Source organism: Peromyscus californicus, unplaced genomic scaffold, assembly GCF_007827085.1.
Source record: "Peromyscus californicus insignis strain IS unplaced genomic scaffold, ASM782708v3 Scaffold_9__1_contigs__length_137607984, whole genome shotgun sequence".
Lineage (NCBI taxonomy): Eukaryota > Metazoa > Chordata > Mammalia > Rodentia > Cricetidae > Peromyscus > Peromyscus californicus.
The window spans coordinates 73,560,339-73,571,139 of NW_026294617.1; the positions used below are offsets into that span (position 1 = coordinate 73,560,339).

General features: G+C 47.0%; 1 protein-coding gene across 1 annotated transcript; it reads left to right on the forward strand.

Annotated features, from left to right (window-relative positions):
- Positions 1 to 1,276: 1,276 nt before the first annotated feature.
- On the forward strand, positions 1,277 to 9,787 carry Ensa (endosulfine alpha). The gene is made up of 4 exons (XM_052730946.1): positions 1,277 to 1,470; positions 4,016 to 4,141; positions 6,125 to 6,291; positions 9,076 to 9,787. Exons 1-4 carry the CDS (start codon positions 1,414 to 1,416, stop codon positions 9,089 to 9,091), a joined length of 366 nt encoding a protein of 121 aa, XP_052586906.1. The 5' UTR covers positions 1,277 to 1,413; the 3' UTR covers positions 9,092 to 9,787.
- The last annotated feature ends 1,014 nt before the right edge of the window (positions 9,788 to 10,801 follow it).

Sequence of the window (10,801 nt, forward strand, 5' to 3'; positions counted from 1 at the left end):
ACCCAGGAGTGTGGCTGCCTCTAGAATGAGGAAGCAGCAAACTGAACAGGGTACAGAGTTTATATAGGGATTGTTGGGGGTCAGTGGAACTTTCCAGGGTAGCTTGCGTTTGCTGGGTTTTTGTGCTCAGGGATTGGTGGGATTTCAATCCCTGTTCTCAAGTTAGGGTCAGGGTGTTTTTCCTTGGCCCTTTTCACCCTACAGTTAGACCAAGTATTCAGAATATAAATATGTAATACTTTTGGACTAACACTCTTAGAAGACTTAATGTTGAGAATTAAAATGCTTTGAAGGGCAGAGGCTGCCTTATGTATATATTCCTATAAAAGTAATACAGTACTATCTACTGACAGATACTGAATTTTCCTTGGTTACTTTTAGTTTTTGAGACAAGGTCGCCTTGTGTAGCCTGTTAGCCTCAAACTCGAGAGATCTTCCTGCTTCAGCATCCTTTGTGCGAGTATTACAGGTTAAGAACTATTGTTGAACTGTGATTCTGTTTACATTAACAGGTATTTAATATATGTGCTAAATGTTTACCATGTACCTAGGACTGCACTCCTAATTCCAAGGATTTAGGTCTCCACAGAATGACTCTTTTTTTTTTGCTTTGTTTTGTTTTGTTTTTACAAGACACAGTTTCTCTGTGTAACTGTCCTGGCTGTCCTGGAACTGGCTTTGTAGACCATACTGGCCTCAAACTCCCAGTGATCCACCTGCCTCTGCCTCCCAAGTGCTGGGATTAAAGGCGTGCGCCGCCGCCACCACCCAGCCACAGAATGACTCTTAATAATTATAATGCCTACATAAAGACTAAAGTGTGGAACGAAAGCCATACAAGACAGCTGGTACAAGCTAGCACTCAAGTCCCTGAAAACTGATGAATATCAATTTGTCCTCCAATTTTTATTTCTGGACGTCAGAAACTTTCTTTGTAACACCGCTCAAAGCTTAATCCTTTGCACCAGGGTTTCCATGTTGGCCCTCTGGTTTGACATTCGAAAGCCTGCCCAAGACCTGGCCAAGAAACTGAAGGAAGCTTCTGCCCACCCAAGAAGCAAAAATACCAAAGCTAGCTATCCTGCCCCTAAGCTCCCTGCAGGCTTCTAATTGGCTCTTATGGCTTGCTCTCTTTCTCCGTTGGTGTTCTAGCTTGCCTGTCAGCTCTGATTCCGCGCCCCCCTCCACCCAACGCTTATTGGTGTGTCGTTACGTCATTGCCCCATCAAGCCCTCTTTGATTGGCTCCCATAGGAGGGGGCGGTCTCAACGTCACGGGCTCGGGCCGCCATTTTGACTGAGCGACCATAGTGACAGGAGCCGAAGCAGCAGCTCAGGTTGTCCCCGTTTCCCCTCCCCCTTCCCTTTTCCGGCTGACTTCCCGGGCCCTGAATTGCACAGTCCCGGTCCTGCCATGTCCCAGAAACAAGAAGAAGAGAACCCTGCGGAGGAGACTGGCGAGGAGAAGCAGGTGAGAGGAGGGGGAGACGGGGGTAGCGCGCGGGCGGAATCCGCCCCCGCCGCCGCTGATTGGCCGCCTCTGCCTCGAGCTCCACAGGGGTTGGCCACTGCTTATGTCGCGCAGGCTGCATTTCGGCGCGGCCTGGTACTCTGATGTCGATTAGTCAAGCCGATTGTCATTCTGTGCGATTCCCTTCCTTATTGGCCAGTAAGCCCTCTAGTCAGTCCGTGGAAGCTGTTCTATAATTGGCCGAGCCCTGGCGTGGGCGGGTGTTTGGAAAGATGAGGCGAATGAAAGGGGGATGGCTGGTGGTCCTAGGGTATAGATGGGCTGTTTGATTAGTAGAGATAAGTGACCAGCCATCAGACTGGAACTCATCCTCAGCCACAGAAAGATACAGGTCAAGGTGAAGACGTTTAAAATAAACCAGAATTGGGGGAGGGGAGAAGAGTAATTATTACCTTGGCTAAGTTCAGGTGGCAACTTCCTCAGACCTATTTTGATAGGGATAGTTTGTTGTTCACCGTCAGCGCCTTGGAGAGCCCCTTGAATTCCTCCTGAGTGGGATATAGTCCACCCACCATCGCATGATGAAAACACTAATGCCAACAAAAGCCCTTCTTGTGCTCTATATTTGAGTTCTTAACACTGAACTTCAGGACGCATTAAATACACTTTCTGTTATATCAGTACCTGAGTTGTCAAGAGAAAAATCCACTAGCCAGGCAATGGTGGTGCAAGCCTTTAACTCGGGAGGCAGAGACAGGTGGATCTCTGAATTCAAGGCCAGCTTAGTCTACAGAGCGAGTTCCAGGACAACCAGGGTTACACAGAGAAACCCTGTCTGGAAAAACAAAAAACAAAACCCAAATCGTTAAAGTGCAGCAAGGGAAGCTGGAACTATAAGTAAATGGTAGACTGTTTTGTTAGCATAACGAGGCTTTTTATAACCCAGTACCAGAAAAAAAAAAAAAGAAAGCAGCCAAGTGTGGCACACCCAGCACTACAGAGGCTGAGGCAGAAGGTGCCTTGGTCATCAGAGTGAGACCCTATCCCCCCAAAAAATAATAATTAAATGAATAAACTAATAGACGTGCCCACAAGAAGCAAGAGACCAGCCAGTGGTAGTGGTATACATTTTTAATCCAGCACTAGGGAGGCAGAGACAGGGAAATCTGTGAGCTAAGGCCAGCCTGGTGTACATAGAGAGTTCCAGGACAGCCAGGGCTACATAGGAGAGGAGGAGGAGGGGAAGGTGGGGGAGGAGGAGGAGGAGACAGTGATGAGAACCTCTGTAAACAATTTGAGCTTTGGTGTTTCCCTAGACTTCTATCACCTACCTCACTGGGGTAAGCATTAATCTTTTTATTTATTTATTTTTATGAGACTGATACATAAATACCACAGTGAAACTAGTTTCTTATTTTCTTGAGGTTAAAACTAATGTCACATTAACTCTGTTTACCTCCTGTCCTGCCTACATTTATGGAAGTGGATTACTCAGGGGGATATCTTTGGAATAGGCCACATGCCTAGCATCCTCCACAGTGAGACCAGATGGCTTCTTAGAGTCTGAATGAGGACGGAGCCTCTCAGAAGACTCAGCTCCTTTGACCTGTAGGACGGCCAGAAACTCTCCCACTTACCTGGTATTGCTAAAAGGGCTGCCCAGTACCTTTTGTGTCTTTCCTGCTATTGGTGCTGAGTGAGCGCTAAGATTCAGGAACCATGTTTAGATATTGCCTTTAACCTAGTGCTCACAGGTCATCGGGTGGTTCCCCGGGTGTAGTATAAGAACTAGCTTGTCTTTTTCTTCACTAGATACAGTTATCTTGAACCTTGGGGATTTGAACAAGGGTCTAAATTTAAGATCAGAGGAGCTGGAAAGATGGCTCAGTAGTTAAGAGCAGTTGTAGTTTGTAATGGGTTTCTCTGTGTAGCCCTAGCTGCCCTGGTACTTGCTCTGAAGCCCAGATGGGGATTAAAGGTGTGCAACACCACTGTCTGGCTGCACTTGTTGCTCTGCAAAGGATCTGGGTTTGGTTCCCAGCACCCACATGGTGACTCGTAACCATCTATAGGGTCCAGTTCTAGAAGATTTGATGTCTTCTTCTGAACCTTGAGGGCACCATGCATATATGTGATATACATTCATACATGCATGCAAACATAGTCATATAAAAGAAATAAATCTTTAAAACATACACTCTCTAAAAAGAGCAGAGTGGAGATGGCATGTTTACAAGCCGATAGGTCTTCAGGAAAATGTTAATGATATAAAGGTTATCAGAGGGGGCTGGAGAGATGGTTCAGAAGTTAAGAGCCCTGGCTGTTCTTCCAGACATCCTCAGTTCAATTCCCAGCAACCACATGGTGGCTGGCTCACAACCATCCATAATGAGATCTGGTGCCCTCTTCTGGCCTGCAGGGATATATGCAGACAGAACACTGTATACATAATAAATAAGTAAATCTTAAAAAAAAAAAAAAGGTTATCAGATATTAGAAGTCATTGTTTTTCAGTCTTTAATTTCAGTTGGCTTGTTTTCTTCAGGACACTCAGGAGAAAGAAGGTATTCTTCCTGAGAGAGCTGAGGAGGCAAAGCTAAAGGCCAAATACCCAAGCCTAGGACAAAAGCCTGGAGGCTCCGATTTCCTCATGAAGAGACTCCAGAAAGGGGTATGCGGCACCCTTTTACTGTGGAACCTTGGATGAAGTCTGTAGAGGTTCTTCGCATGTTTTTCTGTAGGTTTGGTTATTGGGCAGTAGTAGAGATGAATTAGAAACTTGAAAAGAGGAAAAGAGATTATTGTGCATCCCTGCAATGATGTCAATCCCCTTCTGACTGTAGGGAGTGAAGGCTTAGTGTTGGGCATTCGGGTGGGTGGGAGATGGGGACTGCAGTCAGGGTGTTAGAGCCTGGAAGTGAGTCTTGTGCCATGCGTTTGCCTTGTTGAGTGGTGCTGGGGTTAAGGGCTGTGTCCTTATTGAGGCTGAGAGACAAATTTTAGAGCAAATCGTGTCAGAAGATTCACAGATCTTCAGCTTGAGCACTAGGTTTCTTCAGACTAGCACCAGACATTAACTATACTCCCCCAAGAAACGTACTGTAGCTGGGTGGAGCTCAACTCCTAAGCTGAAACAGGAAGATTACCCCAGATTCAAGAACTGCTTGGTCTACAGAGTAAGTTCAGGACAGCCTAGGCTAAAATGAGACCCTGCCTTTAAAAAGAAAAGGAAACCAAACAGAAAAAGAGAGGGGCTGAGGGATGGCTCAGTGGTGAAGGACACCAACTGTTCTTCTAGAGGATCAGGTTCCATTCCCAGCATTCACATGGCACCTCATGACAATCTGTAATTCCAAGATCTGACATCCTCCACACACATACCTGTAGGCAAAACACCAATGCACATAAAATAAAAGTAATTAAAAAAAAAAAAAAAACACAGAAAAAGAGGGCTGGGTCAGCAGTTGGAGAGCAGGGCTGCTGCTGTTCCAGAGAGCCAAAGCTTTGTTCCCAGCCCCCACATCAGGCAGCTGACAATTGCCTGTGACTTCAGGTCCAGGAGGATCTGACCCCCTCTCTGGCTTCCATAGACATATGTACACACATAAATAAAAAATGTTCCAAATCTTTAGAAATAGAAAAGTACATGCCTTTAATCCCAACACTGGGGAAGTAGAGGTATACAGATCTCTGTGAGATTGAGGCCAGCCTGGTCTACATAGTAAGTTCTAGGACAGCTGAGGCTACATAGTGAGACTCTGTCTTCCAGGGAGAAAAAAAGTAAAAAAAAAATAAAATAATAAACAAAACACGCAGACAGTTCTTTTTCATGTACAGAATGATAAGGGATGTAGTCCCAAGGGAAAGCACTTGTTCAGCCTGGATTCAACCTATAAGATCACAGAAGTTTATAAAACCAACCAACCAACCAGAATGGCCTTCCAGTCTGCCTCTGGGTCGGGTGTCTCTACCAAAGCTGACAGGCAGACTAAGGATTAAGCTGGAGTGTATGGGAGGAAGTGGCTTCCTCCGGAGAATCCCAGGTGCTCTTCTTAGTCACAGAGGATGGCGTGGTGCTGATTTGCCACTTATCTCGCCTCAGGCAAGCCGGGCGTGGGCAGACTGTCTCAGCATAGAACATGTGTGGGAGTGGTGGGAGTCCAGAAAGCACACTGCCTCCTGAGCACGCCCAGTTCCTATTCCTGGTCTGAGAGTCATTCTAACTCGGGAGTTGGTTCAGGTTGGTTTCTGGTGCTGGTAGCCCCAGATTGACCCTTCTTTGAATCTTACTCATTTGTTTCCCCAATACCAAGGTATTGCTTTGCCCTAGTAAGGCCCTCCATAAGCTGTTATTAATGAAGTAAGTGGTTCTGATTGAATGCATCCTGTGCCGAGTAAGGTACGGAAAGGTGTAGGAGCTGTCACCAGGTTTAGGGATAGAACTGCCCCTGAAACTGTGAAGGTACATGTTTCTTCTAGGACAGGGTCAGAGCATGCTAGGAGAGATGTCAGTACAAGTGAGTAATGTGGACTGTGTGCATGAGGAACTTAGACAGCTGGGTTGCATGAGAGCTTGTGCTGATGGTAGATTGGAGTCTGCTTTTGAAGACCACCAGAGTGGCACATTCATCTAAGCCTCCCTCCTGTCTCCTAGCAAAAGTACTTTGACTCAGGAGACTACAACATGGCCAAAGCCAAGATGAAGAACAAGCAGCTGCCGAGTGCAGGACCAGACAAGAACCTGGTGACCGGAGACCACATCCCCACCCCACAGGACCTGCCCCAGAGAAAGTCCTCGCTCGTCACCAGCAAGCTTGCGGGGTAACCTGGGCCCCTCTCTTCCCCTTCCTCACCCACTGGACTTTTATATATTATAGGCAGGGAATGGGCACCTAGTCAGAGCTCAGCTTGCCATCCAGGAAGTCATTCTGCTGGGGGCTTAGGTTGAAGAGGGACTCTGAGTTCATTTCTTTGGGTAAATTGAAACTTCTACACCCTCACCATAGCCCAGTAGAGACCCCAAAGTAGGAAAGACTAGGACTGTATAGTGCTGCGGCTATTCCTGTGCTGAGAAATGTGGAAGGTGTGAGGTCTCCTTTTGGAGGGCCAAGTCCTGGGACAGGTTGAGTCTTGGAGCAGTGTGGCAGGTTCAGTGTCCCAAGGCTGAACTGTGAACTGACACGTTGGGAAAGGTCGAGTGAAGGAGACGCTCTCTGTGCTTCTAAGTGTGTTGTCCCTGAGGCCTCTGTGCTTTGTGTTCCCACTGTGGGTGTTCGGGGAACCTTCAAAGCCGAGAAGGGTTGGCTTGCCTAGAACCACAGTGCCCACCTAACCTCCAACAGTTGTCCTGCTGCTCAAGGAATGCAGAGTTTGATGAAAGTTACTCATGGAAAATTGGGATCTGTTCTTTTCCAGCCCGTTGCTTTTGAAAGTATTATGGGATAGTGGGAAGAGTTTAGGAGTTGAAATACCTGGGCTGTAGTGTTGCCCATGCTTAGCAGCACCTGTGTATGAGCTTAGCCGGGTCATGTAACCTCTCTGGATTCTGTTCCTCATCTCTAAAGAGAAGGAAACGTGTGTAGGCTAATTCTGACTCTAAATCCTACACCTGCCGGAACTGCTGGTTCATAAAACCAAAACTGAGTGAGGCCTGTTGCTGGCTTCAGCTCTCTAAAGCCAGAGGACAGGGGAACAGGAGGGTGCTACGCGGGAAGAGAGGAAGTTTGAGATTGAAGGGCCAGACCTTCAGACTACAGAATCTCATAGGTGTCATAGCCTTCTTGAGAGAGGGAGCGCCAGAGCAAACCTGAAGAAGCTAGCCCTGGAAGTTTTTTGACTCTGCCCATCTTTCTGGGTCTACAGTTGACCCTAGCTGCTACAAACCCGCTCTGGCAGCAGATTGGATGGGCCTCAGGAAGTAGGCTGTCACGTGGCATTCATGGCTTCAGATCTAATCAGATGCTAGGTGTGTGTTAGGCATGGAAGAAGAAAGGGGATGAGCGGAGCTGGCCCCCAGGAGTTAGTTCTCCTGCCAGCTGGAGCAGCTGGTCCTTAGCGGATGATTCACTGGTGGAGGCTGGAGAGAGGGTGTGGGAGGGAGACAGCAGCCTGGCTTGCTGTGTCATCGCTAGTTTGGCCTGGATCTTACCGAATGCCACCTGCTTGTTAACAGCAGAGAGGACCCGAGTGAGAACTGCTCTGGATGATGCGGTCTGTCTCCCCTTCAGAGTCCAGTGTGCCCGTAGAGTGTCTAGCGAGTTTGTTGCTGTGTGTGTCAGGGGGAAAGTGTGTAAATACGCTCTCCTCCTGACTGACCGCTCTGGTCTCTGACTATCATTCAGATTGGGTAGGAGTAGGTTGGTGAGGAAGGAGTGGAGAGAGCAGGATCCCTGGTCTCCCTGGCCCCCAAACTCCTTGACTCTCATTTGTAATTGTATATAATTTTTGTGTTTTTTGCTCCATTTTCTCATGCTGTCATCCTTAATCTGAAGTCCATGTGGGAAGGGGACAGTGCTGAACATCATTGTATAGTTTCTTCAGTGTCCCAGCCATGTTGTACATAGCTATGTCATGTTATTATATATATAAATATATATATAATTTTGTACGTTTTCTTCATCTCCGATCTTCTCGAGTTCTGCACCTTTTCTCTTCTGTCTGAGCTGCCTTCTCTATTGGTCAGTTTTGTGTCTTCAAGGCTGGTGTTCACGGTGAGTCTGGTTTTTAGGAAGGGACAGGAGGAATAAGAAAGTCAAGCTAGCTTGTAATCCTAGCTGTTAAAAAAGCTGAGGCACAATGATTTGATACTTCAAGGCTAGCCTGGGCTACAGAGTGCGTTCAAAGCTGGCCTTGGGAGTTTAATCAGACCCTGTCTCAAATAAAAAGCAAAGAGAGGGCTAGAGAACAAAGTTTAGATGTATAGTGCTTTCCTGTTGTGCAGGTGGCCCTAGTTTCAACCTCCAGTAATATACACAGTAGCAAGTGGGTACACACGTGCGTGCACACACACTCACTCATGAGCACAAGTAGGGACAGAGACAGGAAAGGGAAGGAAATCAAAATCAAACTTAGTCTCACGCCTCCATGCTAAGGAAGCAAATAAGCTTTGCTTCTCTGGCTGGTTTCTTAGCAAGGAAGGGTAATTGCATTCGATTAAACCCAGGCTATTTAGCCCCCTCCGAACAAGTGTGCAGCCTGACCTGGTGTCTGCCAGTCACCACGTCGTCACTGCTGTGCTTCCTTCTCCATAGCTGCTGGTGGCTGTGCCTGCATGACTCCTGAGGCAGGCAGGCAGGCATCTTACATCTCCACTGGAGACTTCCAGTTACCTGATGTCTCAAGAATCATTTTTCTGTTTTCCATGAGTATATCAAAAAGACAGAAAACATTCTGTTTGTAAATAGGAAAAGACTAAGTTTTTTAGGTTTTTGTTTTTTTTGACTTCCTTGTGATTAATATCCAGGCATGTGTCGGGTAGCCTAATGAAGTATTTGGAGAAGCCGTGGGGTTGAGACTGGGGTGGAATTCAAGAGGTTCTCCCCTTTACTTGACAGCGTTTTTTTGTGTGTGTGTGTGTTTGTTGTTTCTTCTTGTGTTCATCCACAGTGGCCAAGGTGAATGATGCTGCCTGGGGCTCCACCAGATCGGGAGACGCCGCCCACTTGGGGTCCTGTGCTGGCTCCTACCCCTCCCTGCTTTTGCAGCCAGGGGTCAGGAGGTGGCCCGGGTGCAGGCTAGAGAGGCAGAGACCCCTGCCCACTGGTGTCCCAGCACATGGAGCCCCTTGGGCTGAGCACCAAGACCTTGAACTTTTTTTTTGTTCTACCTTTTTTTCCAAATACTTGTTGGGAGAAATTTCATTGAAATCCCAAGGGTGGGGTTGAGGGGGTGGAGTGGAAGATGTGGGGGAAATGAATTAGGATTTGTAGCTGATAAAAAAGAAAATTTCCTATCATTCTCCTTAACCACAGGTTTGGGATGGTTGTAAGGTGAAGGGATTATCAGCAGACTAATGATAAGAGCTTCTGGTTCAACTCTGAAGAGTGATGCGTTATTGGAATGCGGCTAGTGACCTGGAGTCAGAGAAAAGGGATTGTGCTCTTTACAGTATACACACTTTCTCTGGTTCTGCAGAGCAAGCTGGGGGTTCAGTGTTAATTGTTCCTTTAAAAAAAGTACTGTCCTTGAAACAGGTTTGCTATGGGGAGAAGGGCAGCGAGTGGGGAGCCCCACAGACCCCTGGGGGATTTTTTTCAGTATTTGAAATAAAACAAGAATAACAAAAAACACCCATGAAAAAAACCAAACCCAGAAATACTCTGAAGCAGTTGGTGTGTTTTATTGGGGTTTGGGAGGGTGAAAATGTGATTGAGGGGGAGATTGGTGTGGTCCCTGAGTTTGTAAGGAACACAGGGCTCTCTTGGGGTAGACAGTCTGACCTCCTGACTGTGTTACTTGAGAGAGGGAGCAGGAATGTTGGCGCACAGATCAGGCCTGTGCTGGCCACTGTCCATCCTCTGTAGCTAATACAGAAGGTGCATCACCCTATACTTGATTAAGTGGTATACTTATACCCAAAGCTTAGTACAGGCTCAGCAAAACTGGGACCCATCCTTCCTTCTCCCCTCAGTTTCTATTCCTGCGTTCTGAGTCTATGTGGGAGAAATTCAAGTTCCTAGTAATAAGCAAAAGAAACTGGCCTTTCTGTTCCTGGCTGGCAGGAAGCAAGTGACTTATCCCCATGTGATGTCCAAACCTGCCTTCCTGAAATCCTGCCACTGAAATCATTTAAGGGAAGTGCAAGAGACAGAGCTGAGTGAAATCACCAGTATTCTGGGGTGGGGGTGGCTCTGCACTGGAGAAGAAACCTTGCTCTCAGTATCCATGACCCTGTTTTTCTTAGTCAAGCTTGTCAAGTAAATTAGTAACTGCGTGCGATGTTTCTGGCTTTCTCTCTTCTGGTTTAGCCAGGGATTATGATACATCCTTAAAAGTTTGTCCTGCTGAACAGTGAGCCTGGTTGAATGAAAAAGCATTAAAAAGAAGTGTGCTGAGCTGCTATACTGGCAGCCATTGGGAGATGGAGGCTGGAGGATCAGGAGTTCAAGGTCATCATCAGCTACATAAACATAAAACCCTATTTTGAAAAAAAAAAACATCTGGACTTGGTAGTGCTTGCTTGTAAACCTAGTACTCCAGAAGTAGAGGCAAAGGATCATCAGTTCAAGGCCAGCCTGCTCTATATGGTGAGTTACAGGTCAGGGCTCTGTGGTAGGACTCTGTCTCAGAACAAAACATGTTTGGTTAAGGGGGCTTGCCGCGAAGCCTGAGT

Excerpts from the sequence above, each read along its gene's own strand:
- Ensa (XM_052730946.1), top strand. The coding sequence starts at position 1,414 with ATGTCCCAGAAACAAGAAGAAGAGAACCCTGCGGAGGAGACTGGCGAG. Across the intron at positions 1,471-4,015 it reads AGACTGGCGAGGAGAAGCAG|GACACTCAGGAGAAAGAAGG; the intron begins GTGAGAGGAGGG and ends TGTTTTCTTCAG. Across the intron at positions 4,142-6,124 it reads TGAAGAGACTCCAGAAAGGG|CAAAAGTACTTTGACTCAGG; the intron begins GTATGCGGCACC and ends CCTGTCTCCTAG.